The following is a 12,204-nucleotide window of genomic DNA, read 5'->3' on the forward strand; positions in this document are numbered from 1 at the left end:
AAATTAATTACAAATAATCACACCAAAATAACAGCCGTGGCCTTCTCAAGTCTATTAATACTCAGTGCTAAGGCAACACCAATGAGCTACCTAGCAACACAACTGCACACTTACCCCACTAAAGTCATCCAGTCCTTCTCTCCCCATCCAAATTCTGTCTCTGGAGTATTTTGAACAGTTGAATAAATGTAAATTTAATTTAAAGAACTCCCTCCAGACCGCGTGCCTTTATTGGGGGGTTTTATAGTACCGCAGGAAGCTGGTGGTCATGCACACCACATACAGGATCACTTTACTTAAAGATGTTTATGGTCCCATTTGTAGTCACCATCTCTGAATCCCCCGGCTATAAATAGGACAGGATGTGACAGATCACTCTGGGAAGTGTGCTGCGTTTCAAGCCCATAGGGATAACTTTTCTCCTTTAAGTGACTACGTGTGACGCACTTCCCAGAGAACCCAGCGCTTGGGTCTAGACTTAAACTATCGTGACACTGGAATAGCAATCTTGAAGTATTTTGGCTTTCTAGAATGAGTTTAGAATAAGAGAAAGAGGAAAAGAGACACCTGAAATACTGTAAAAAGAGAAGCAGAGAGTACTACACTAAAGAGCAATTCAGTGCTCCTCAGAATATTTTTAAATGCATAAATAACCAAATAATGTAATGTAAATAATCAAATAATGTAATGTCTTTTAATGGGACACTAAAAACAGTTAACAAAAAAATACTGTTTTCCCAGTTGGAGCAGCACCGGTATTCGGTGCAGTTCTCACGAGCTGCAGGTTTTACAGTTTCTTATGGGACTATTTAAAACAAGAGAACTGCCTAAGAAATAATCAGCTACTTTGTGATTTAAGTCACTTTGTGTAGCACATACAGGAATTAAAGCAGAGCTGACAGTGCTACACATTATGCGTGATCATTGCCATCGTGCTCAGTCCTATACCTCCTACACAAATATAAAAGCAGCCACAGCCCCAGTGATTTTCCAGAGAATCACAAAATTCTCACCAAAGGACAAAGCAGCCCTTGAGAGCGCCCTGATCACGGGCAGAAGTGGCTGCGTCCAGGCCAGGTGAAGGCAGGACTGAATGGAACCTACGGGGCAACAACAGTTGGACAGTGAGAGCTGACAGCGGAGTGAAGAGCTGCTGCCCCTGCACCCTCGGCTGCTTCACCAGAACTGCCCGGCACTGATTTAAGCCACTGCCAGTCACTTTCTCGGGGCAGATCTCTGTAGTCGGGGCACCTGCACAGAGACACGATGCATTTACACAGAACCACAGAATGGCGGGGGTGGGAAGGGCCCTCTGGAGAACTCCCAGCCCAACCCCCTGCCAGAGCAGGGTCACCCAGAGCAGGTGGCACAGGAACGCGTCCAGGCGGGGTTGGAATGTCTCCAGAGACGGAGACTCCCCCACCTCTCTGGGCAGCCTGTGCCAGGGCTCTGCCACCCTCAGGGTAAAGAAGTTCCTCCTCATGTTTAGGTGGAACTTCCTATGGTCAAGTTTGTGCCCGTTACCCCTTGTCCTGTCCCCGGGCACCACTGAGAAGAGCCTGGCCCCATCCTCCTGACACCCCCCCTTTCAGTATTTATAAGCATTGATAAGATCCCCCCTCAGCTGTCTTTTTTCCAGACTGAAGAGACCCAAATCCCTCAGTCTTTCTCCATCAGAGAGGTGTTCCAGTCCCCTCAGCACCTCGGTAGCCCTTTGCTGTCCCCTCTCCAGCAGTTCCCTGGCCTTCTTCAACCGGGGAGCCCAGAACTGGACACAGGACTCATTGGTACACATCTGCATCAAGGGGAGAGCTTAGCAGGTTTGAATGCAGGATTTTTCAAGTTCAACAGTCCCCCATATAGGTCCAGCAAAAAGTCTGAAACACTACAATAATCACATTTCTATCATTAAAAAAATACAACTTCAAGTGCTCAGACGTTCCCAAGTGATGGTGTTTCTCTCCCTCTCTGTGCTTGCAGCGCATTCTGCTTTGCTTACTCTCCCGGGCTACGTGCCAGTAATAAGAAACAACCCAAATATTTCACTCAAAAATAATATCATTTACTCTTCCAAGACCTCTTAAAAAAAAAAAAAAAGAAAAGAAAAAGAAAAACACCACAAAAAAACCTCCAAGAGGTGCTCAGAATTTGGCCCTTCGTCCTGAAAGAAAACATTTTGGAGCCAAATGTCCTCAGCTCTTAGTCATCTTTCTCTTTCAGTCCGACAAAAAAATTCAAATGCTTTCAAAAATAACTTTAAACCTCAAACTTTTTTTTATTTTTTTTTTTAATGGGAAATTGGGAATGCTCACCAGGCCAGACCATGTAAATAAATACATTCCGTGTTCCAACAGGCTGACGGTATCTTAGCAACAAGGGAAATACCAGATAAATATTGGTCGGGCAGTAACAGCAGAGGTAGGAAAGAAACCCCCGCACATACAGACACGCTCTTTCCCCCGGTTAGCCCTGTGCTGAACGAGCGACGCAGCAGCAGGGGAAACTCGCAGCCCGGCCACGCAGACCCCAAGTAACCCTGGAACAATGAACTCCGGTCCTGCCAGGGCTGGGTAAGCAGCTCTGTTCCTCCAGCCAGGAAGGAACCAACTCCCTTTCCAAATACCGCTCTCGCAAAGGCAACTCATCCTCTTTGGAGAGAGGAACAGGAATAGAAAGAGCTGTACACCACACCCTCCGAAGGATCCTTTATATCCCTATGAGTTTTAGTGCTGCATCTGGGACAAGGAAAAGTCCTATTTGCTTGTTTTCACATGTCATTATTGTACACGCCTGCGTGGGAACGGCACAAACTGCACTGTTTACCCACAGGCCACTCACAGGTGAGGAGAAACTTCATAGAAGCTGACACCACGGTATCGCTCCATGTTCTGTTTAGTGTAGATTTCCAGTTCCTTGTATGGATTAACAGACACCAGAACTGAGCCAATGTATGTCTGGAAAAGAGAACACAAAGTAGAGAGGTTACAGAAGGTCTGGCAGCGGATTCTCCGAGAGCCCAGACCGCTCTGAAGGCGCGATGTTGTTGACAAGGGCAGGGCCGCCTGCCCCGGTGCACTGGGGATGCTGCTGAGGGCTTTGAAAGAGGCCAAGGGGGCTGGAGAAGTGACCTCTTAGTGCAGCGAGAATGACATTGCGGGAGTTACAAACGGTTTTAGTGCTTCTAACAAGCACAAATACTGGATTATTTCTGATACACCATTTAGGATCAAGTTCAAGCCTGGGGCTGCTGAAAGCCCACCAGAGTGAATTCACGAAATGGAAGAATGTGGTGTGAGTTGGATGTTCAGAGCTGACAAGACCCGTAAATGCCAGCAGAGCTCAACTGGAGCACTGCAACGAGTCCCTACATCTGTTAACATGACAGCATCCCAGACTGGTTCTGGCACAAGCAACCACAGGCTGTTAAAGCTGATACCACCATCTCCAAATCCCTCCAACTGCAGAGCAAAGCTGTGGCATGGCTTCTGTAGGAAACGCCCGAATTCAGGTCACTGAGGAACACTTTGACGTCTGTCGACTCTGCTACTCACATAGATCAGGTTCTCCTTGAAGCGCTTACGCAGGTTTTCAATGAACGCTGCTTCACTGGTGAAGTTCTCAAGCAGGACAAAATCCTGCACCCCGACACGGTCGCGGGCCGTCAGAGCACTCTCCATGGTCAGCCGAATACCGTTAGTCCCCGCTCCCTGCAACCAAAAGCAGAGGAAAGTTGGGATATCTGTGTATTTGTCCGCAGCTCGCTGCCTCCATACAAGAACGATTAACCACAATTACCCATGGACAACCTATAACCAGGAGAGGATATTAGAATAATCCCACTACTGTTGAAAATGCTCGTCGATGTATACTAACACTTTATCCGTTGGTTTATACTAATTGCTTTGATGGAAGACAAGCCAGCATTAGGGAAAAGCTACTGCTAAGTTTCCAATCACTTTAGAGGAATCAATCAATGAAACAAGCATTTCATAAAACGAATAAAACTTGGATTTCCTTTCCCAGGCGTCCTTTAGCAGGAGTGAGACTGAAATGTGTCCTCCTCTCTACTTTTCTCCCTCATTTCATAACGGGAAGTCGTTTCGAGGTAAGGAATCTTTTATGACTAATGATGATTCATCTCATGAGCAAACAGCTTCACATTGCTGACCAATTTAAAAGCTTTAGCAAGATACCCAATGGGAAAATTCTGGGAAACTTCAGAACGAATGAGAAACGGGCATTTCCACATCCCATGCCATCGTTGCTAATTTAGACTGTGACACTAACATCTGTCCCACGCATCAAGCAACTTCTATTCCCCGACCCTCTTTTTAAAGGTTACATTTTCAACGTGATGCGGCTCAGACACAACCATCTTTGGAAAACACAGGTCTGCTGACTTCTTACTGCTACCTCACGTACTAAAAGCGGGAGAGGAAACGTGCACCAAGTGACTCAGTCGCCACTTGCAGGGAAAATTTCTACCCAATGGACAGATGATGGAGAAGGCAGAGACGACGAGAGACGCTACAGAAATCATAGACGGGAGATAGAAGGTATTAAAAAAATTGCCTCACATCTGTCTGCGTTTCCTTATCATATTCTTAAATTACTTTGCAAACTCCTCACAGCGGGCACCCTTCTCCTAAATCACTTCCCTAACGCACTAATGCATTTCAGAGAATCTGTTTTTGGTTCTGGGGTGCCACCATCACCGGCACAAACACCGCCGGAGCTCGTTCCCAAGCGGGCTCAGGCACTAACAGCGAAGCCCAGGCACCCTCTCCTGTAGCAGCGTCACAAACCTGGGACGCCGGACCCCCTGCCGCCACACTGTCCTCCGGCCCCAAATCCCTGCACAACGACGGGGACGATTTTTGCCGACTCACGTTGTCAGGTAGTTCCTCTCTGCTCCTTCTCAAGATATAATAGTGGTCAGAGCACTGGGACTGATGGTGTGCAGGGGAAAAGTAAAAAAAAAAAAAAAAAAATAAAACCAACCTTGGTCAGAAGAAAATTTAGCTAAAGTTTTGTTAAGTAGTAATCAAGGTAAGACCCACTGAAGTATAAATTTGGGCCCAAACGGGTGCAAATTCCCTCAGTCTGCAGATGCTTAGACTTACCAATCATTTACGAGGGTAGTTTTGCCTATTTTGCAAGTTACAATTGGCTTCCTTCCCAACAGCCCAGTGCCTGGGCATAAGTCATCCAATGAAACCAGCAGCTTTCAGAAAGAAAAATTAGCTCCTACAACTTGGTACTAGGAAAATCTCCAATCCCGGTCCACTCTAATGGCTCAAACACCACAACGAAATATCGTTTTAATCTCCCTTTTTATTTACTTTTTTTTAAATTAGTCTCATGGTCTGGAAGGCCTGATTTCTAAGCTTTGAAAGATCCAGTTTGGGAGGAATTCTGCAGATACTTTCATAAGTAATTTTTTTTAAAATGCCCAAAACTTTCCAAGCCAATTCCTCCACATCTTCAGCAAAATGCTTTCTTGGCTTCTTCTACCCTCTTTGCCAACCGAGGTGAAGAGGAAAGGGATAAGCCCTGGAGAAGGAAGGTGGTGAGATACAGGACGACACGGGCAAAGGAAACAGAGATAAATCACATAGAAATAAACTCTAGAAATTAGAATCCTTCTATCAGAACAGTGCAATTCTCGAGCAGGTTTTGGACAAGGTAATGGGAACAAAGGCCAAAAAAAAAAACCCAAAAGAAAATAACTAGTTTTCAAGTGGGTAAGTTTATGAAAACAGTTTTAAAACACAGCTGCCTCAAAAATGACCGAGGAGAAACTTCCACCCTCGCACGGTTAATCCAAGTTTATATAATCCTAAAGACTTTCACAGAAAACGTCACTTAGCAATTTCAGCAGCTCTTTCATCAGCCACTCCCTCCCGCTCAGGACAAGCTGCTCCCAGCTGTACACATCCAGCCTCTGGAAGAAGCAATCTATATCCTACTTACAACCCAGAAAATTGCACTTCGGCCACCTCCTCTGGGACTGGCATTTAAGGCTAAGTAGCTTTCAGTTTCCCCCACGCTTTTTTCTTCTCATTCAGCCACAAACTCTCTCTGTGAGAACAACGTAACTACCTGGAATTTTCAGTCACTTTAAAAATAAAAAAAAAAACCAAACAAACAAACAAAAAACCCCACACCTAAATGCAACTTTTCAGCCATAATTAAATGTGACCAGGTTACCTAGTCGACCTGATGCTGTTGGATTCTCCGGAATATAAACTTTAATCGCAGTGTTGGACCCTCCCAAGCCTAAGTTCAATGCAAATATAAACATCAGTCATAAACCGCAGCTGAGCAATGTGTGTTCCTCTGTGCCAGCGTTTGCTCCTTTGCTTTATTGCTTACGTCCAAGTCCACCACCAACTTAAAATGTCAACATTAACTATTTGACTGCCAATAACTTCAACAGATGCAACGTAAAAGGAGGTGGAAATAAATACTTTTTGCGAAACGGAAACAGAAAAGTAATGCAGAAGGAAGAAAGCGGGGAAAAACAGTATTTAGAAAAAAAGAAAAATCGCAATGATGATCATATCTTCCTACTGAATGATGAGTGTGACATTAAGGCACTGAATAAATTAAAATAACTACAATGTTAGTTATTTTGTATTAGCAGGCAGACATCGAATCCGGTGGCTGTAAATTAACGCTAGAAAATGCAGTCTGGGGGGTTAAATATGTTCCAGTGAAGCTAATTAACCATTAGAGCATTGCCTGTGGACAGGAGTGGCTCCCATAGCGTCTTTGCAGTGGACAGATGTATCTCTGCCAAAACGCCTCCGGCTGCTGTACGGTTCATTTACAGCAGCCCCTGCTCGGTGCTATGCTCGAGATCAGCTCGGACAACTCCAAAAGCCCCGCGGCAGGGGGCATGTATTCCAGATAATTAGGAGAATACAGGCCGTGAGGGTCCGATTAGACCCGTCTTTGTGAAAATGAGTTTTCCTTGAGGCCGCTAAGAGAACGGAGCAGATGATGAGCTGTTCCGATGCCGAGAACACAGGCAACATGCCGTCTCACCTGCCCTCTCTGCTGCTGCGCCCTTGGGCTCTAGCACTTGTGCAATAAACTAGAAGAATAAACTGGAAATCTGACATGGACTAAAACTAACTCTGTTTTGTTTTGTTTTTTTTTTTTATTATTTTAATCCAGGTCGTTTTCCCACACTGGTTCCACACATCATCGCTCGCAATGGGTGACAGATTTGGTGGCTCAGCCACAGTGGAGATGGGCAGGGGCAAGTATTTCAGCAGCTGGGCCAGTTCCTGCCTTTTCTAAGTGCTTGTGCAACTACCACCTAAGAGGCAGGTGCAGCCTAAGGGCCCACCACCACCAAACCAGAACGCATCCCTCCTCTGGATGTGCCTTCCCGGCATGAGTTAACACAAGAAATTACCTGTCTCTAAACTGAACCGATGCAACTCACTAAGCCAGCAAAACAATGAGCAGGTAAAAAAAAAGCGGCTGGTATTGTTCTGCCAGCGTAAGGAGCTGAATCACCTTACCATGGGATCAAGGTGGGCGTCGGATGCAGGGCGAGGAGGAAAGGTGTCCTTCTGACAGTAACAGGTAGACAGGTTAGCTCACCCTACCCATAGGAATCAGGAGAAGGACCGTGCTCAGGATCCCAACCTCTGTAGGATATACCATGCTAACGCCACACCCAGCACAGGCTGCAAACTGGGAATTACAAAAATCTGAGCAATCTCCATCTGATCTTGGTGCCTATGGGCTTAGGAGTGCCTGCGCCTTCTCTCACACCGGTCTCTCATCCCACGCTAAAAATCACCGTCCTAAAGGTCACTCCTGCTTGAGAGAGCCCAGGCTGATTTTTGCCACGGCGTTTCTCAATCCCACCCCGAGGTGCAGTTCCAAGGGACTTATTCCCACACTATTTTAACCCACTCTTTGCTTTTAATCTCTTCTCCAGAGCCGTGAGCACAACAGTGGCTCACCGCCAGGAAAGGAAAAGCCGTCACTCCTGAATGGTGGGGACCAAGCCAGTGCAATTACCACAGCGGTACCACTTCCACATGCCTTTTTCTTCCTTGTGATTAAATTTTGGGAAAGCCTTTCAGCTGGTGTAAACTGGTGCCGCTGACTGCAGCCTGCAGAGCCAGGTTTACATTGGCTGAGGTTCCAGCTTTTCTTTGTATTCATACAACAGAGTCAACAAGACCAGAAAATACCCTTCACAAAGAGCTCCTGGGAGTACAAAAGCACTCAAGACTATACCGGAGAGTTTCCTAAACTGAACTAGTGAGTCTCCGACATGGTATTGTGAAGGTGTAAACAAATATTTTTCTTTTAAACGACGCTAAATGCCAAAGTCTGATAAAGATTTTCCTCTGCTTAGGACTTGGAGATCTAAAACACACCTCAAAAATGAAAACCGAGACCTTTTGCTCTGCACGACAAAATCCAAAATACTTGAGTCGCTCAGTCCGAGCGCATCGGGGAAATCTTCTTTTGTGATGGAAGATGGAGGGCAATTCTGCCATCAGCACGGGAGTTCAGGGCTGATGTGAACTGAGCAAGAAACTCCTGCCATGGCTTTGTCCACCGGCTGGTCTATGGCCACGCAATACCCCACAGCCCAGCATGTGTGTAGGAAGGAGTCTTTTACACTGGAATTTCCCAGCCTTGGTGTTCCCCGAGGGGTACCGGAGCGGTCAGTGTTGGCACAGCAGTTCCAGACACACAAGTGCTGCTGATCGCTGAGAGAATGGGCAGCTCTGGCAACTCACACCTTCCCGGAGCATCCGTGAGCGATGCTTGTGAAACCACCTGGAACTCCCAAAGCGAATGGTCTTACATGGAATAGGGAAACTTCATAATCACCTGATATAGAAAGAAAAGTCACACAACGTAAACAAGATTTCTGCCTCGACATCTAAAAATGTATGTTTCGATATTTTCCTCCGACAATGCATTTTTACGGATTAGCCAGTATCCATCCGTAGACCAGGAGACTTGCACTAAGCGACGGCAGGAAGCGGGTGCCGTATGGAAAGAGGCAGGCATCTTTATCTTGGTATCAAGTGAAAGATGATTGATCTGCGGGTTCCAGAAATAGTTACAAAGCCGGGAACGGAAGAACAGGCAAGAACCAAATGTGAGAGGGAAGGAAAATTCAGATTAGATTCTGGAAGACAATAAGAAGTCTGAACCAAGAACGAACTTCTTGTGGGGAGGTGGCAGTTAAAACACATTTGTCTCCTGGACAGCGAGACATTCTTCCCTGCCATGCCAAAGCTGCAGGAAGGGAGGAAAAAAAAAAAAAAAAAATCCTCTGATTTCTACTCCACTCTATAGCCTGGGAAAGGGTTTGGACACGGCGTGGGCTAGACAGTAGAGCAGACAAAAATCAACTATTTTATCCAGGGCGTCGATTCCTGAGGTGCAGAACGGGATAGCTCTTCTTTCTTTCTACGTGGAGAAAGCAATAATGAAAACAACTGAGGTGGACGCGGACCAAGGGATCTTAAGTCAAGCACTTGCCGCCTGCCAGCGAATCCCTGACAGATTAAAGTGTAGCCACTTCAGATCCTCCTCCCTTTCGCCACAGTGAAAGTTAACTGCACATTTTGGACACAGAAAACTCTGTTGGTCGACAGCTGGGTTGGAAAGAGGGTTCCCTGAGAGGCAACTCCGTATCTCACGTAAAAACTCCTCTGCAACCAACCCCACGCTTTCTGAAGCCATCTGAGCTCAGACAATAATCTATACAACCCAAATCTCACGTATTGGACTTGCTTAATGAAAAAATGTAATAACAAAATAAAAAAAATGTTTTATTTTGCTTTTAATTATGTTAGCCCAATGAAGAGCACAGAAGGTGGTAAGCTGCCCTAAGAAAAATCAGAGCTGTCAGATCAAACGGGATCAACACCAGATAACAACTCGGATGACACAGACCAGTAGAGTTAAAAGGAGCAACTTCAACTTGCAAAAAAAGTTACCATGTCAGCAGCGGCCACTCGAGGACCATTTATAGCAGAATCAGTTTTTATTCTTGCTTCTTTTAGAGCAATACATCGCCAACAAAGGAATGTCTGGAGTCAGGGAGCACTTGCCCATGCTCAGAACCTGGTTCTCCCTCTCTGAAACTTCCCTCCCGATCCTAAAGCACATGATGAATGGATTTAACTATAGGATACGCTATTAAAAAATTATACAAAAGAGAAAGAATTGCCACTTCCTTGCCTAATTTCTGTAAAAAAATGTATTTTTGAAGCCTTCCATATTTTAAGTAGGGACAAACTGGAATACATTAAAACATAAAATAATCGGAAATACAGGGTAAGCAAGCTTATTCTGCTCTGACAAAGATTTGCTGTCCCCACTAGCAAATTGCCTAGACCTTAAAGTTCTGCCTCCCTCATTTTCCAAGCTACAGAGACATTTAATCTCCCACCCTAAAATGCAAGCAGAATGGGAAATGTGAGCGATGTATCACACTCTGTGCATTATTTTAAGTATCTATTAATGCATGTAGGTCGTGGGGAGTTGGAACTGTGAAAGCAAAAATTTAATCTTTTGAAAAACAACAATGCAGGGTGTGGATGTTGCTGCAAGTAATTATGACTCTTAATATATTAATCAATGACATTTGACACTTGCAACATTTAGGATAGTAAGAATCCATACCTGAGGAGCTCAAATGTCAATTAGAAATGCAAATTATGACGGACCAGGAACCAAAGAAAGCCATGGAGATTTGCACGGCAAGCAGGTAATATCATTTGTTCAATGTTTATAACGTAATTATATTTTTTAGACTTTACTTTTTTTTTTTGGGGGGGGGGGATAGGCAGTGGGAAGTAAATTACAAAAAAGAAGCAGCAATTAGTAGTGAAAAGAAAAAGTAGTTAGAAGAACGGATTTGAAGGAGAAGAAAAATGTTTAGCCCTAAGAGGGGATGCTGTATTTCAATCAGCAAGCTAAGTATAAAACAGCAGTAAGAAAAATGAACTAGGCAAACCAGAAAGATCGCCGAGGCTGGAAAAGTAAATACACTGAATTTCTATATTTAGGGAGCTGACATTTTTGCTCCTGACCAGATGTCACAAGCTGTTGCTTATTAAAAGATGTTGCTGATCACATACATAGCAGGACTACCTGCGACCGCAGGTCACAAGCCTGTACATCCCACAGTAGCTCCAGCAGACAGACAGGTGGCATAAAAAAGCAAAAACTCGGATCACTGCCCTTCCGAGGAAGTTTTGCCATTGACTTCCAGACCAGACCACCGAGCAGGTGAGAAGGGAGCAGGAATTCAAACGCTGCCCTACAGATAGGACTCATGGCATACACTTGCTCCCCCACCAGGGGGGTGCTGACCCCGTGCTCTTCTTCACTGTTTTTTGACAACTGCTGCTCTATTTCCCCCTAAACGCACACATCCTTTTGCCTCTCTCCCTGCAAACACCACGGGTCTCACACTCTTACGCCCTTGCAGCGCTCTGGCCTTCCCCACACCAGACGTTCCCACCTTCTCCGCTGGATTCCACACACCCCACACAACCATTTCAGACCATTATGTCTTTCAAAGGTAGTAAAACTTTCCAAACAGAACAAGTGCTCCAGCGCAATCCCAGGGCATGTGAAGGGCACTTCCACACCCACATATTCTCTCGGAGAATATCAAGCACCGCCCTAGACAACACCGCTGCTTATCACACACTCACGTCACACACCTAGAACCCTTTCTCTACATCCACCGCTGTGCAGAGGTTTGCTGGCTCCTGCGGTCCTCCACGCCAACAGCAATCCAAGCACAAGCCTCTCCAGCACCATCATCTCCACCTTCAAATGTGCTGCCACAGGGAGGAACCAGGCAGGTCCTCCAGAAGCTCTGTGCTCCCCTTCATCGCTGAGACCCTTTCTCAGACAGTGGTCAACACCAGACTGTTCCGGAAAACGTGTACGGATCTCTAGATTGAGCAGGTACGGGATACTCCCGTCCCATGCTAACTCTTCCTCAACAGTCAGAATGCTTAAATCTACAGACATGACGTTTTCAATCCTTCTCTTCCTAAATTTGGTAAGTTTACCAATTAAAGCCTTGAACATTCTTATCCAGACAAAAGCCCACATGCTCTCTTTTTTATAACGTTCCCTCATTCTTGACCTCAACATTTTCCAGTGTCAGTGAATTCCGTGGCTCAGTTA

The 12,204-nt window shown here is 45.5% G+C and overlaps 1 protein-coding gene across 3 annotated transcripts in view; it reads right to left on the bottom strand.

The window, feature by feature from the left end:
- Nucleotides 1–12,204, bottom strand: part of MYO1C (myosin IC) — a 59,218-nt gene that overhangs the window by 20,162 nt on the left and 26,852 nt on the right. For all 3 annotated transcript variants that reach the window (XM_074594994.1, XM_074594997.1, XM_074594995.1), the window contains exons 2-3: nt 3,552–3,707; nt 2,839–2,954 (exon numbers count right to left, since the gene is read on the bottom strand). In XM_074594994.1, the coding sequence (XP_074451095.1) occupies nt 2,839–2,954; nt 3,552–3,677 (242 nt within the window). In that variant the 5' untranslated portion in view covers nt 3,678–3,707. The remainder of the gene's footprint in view (nt 1–2,838; nt 2,955–3,551; nt 3,708–12,204) is intronic.

The sequence above is a fragment of the Larus michahellis genome, chromosome 7 (assembly GCF_964199755.1).
Source record: "Larus michahellis chromosome 7, bLarMic1.1, whole genome shotgun sequence".
Taxonomy (NCBI): Eukaryota; Metazoa; Chordata; class Aves; order Charadriiformes; family Laridae; genus Larus; species Larus michahellis.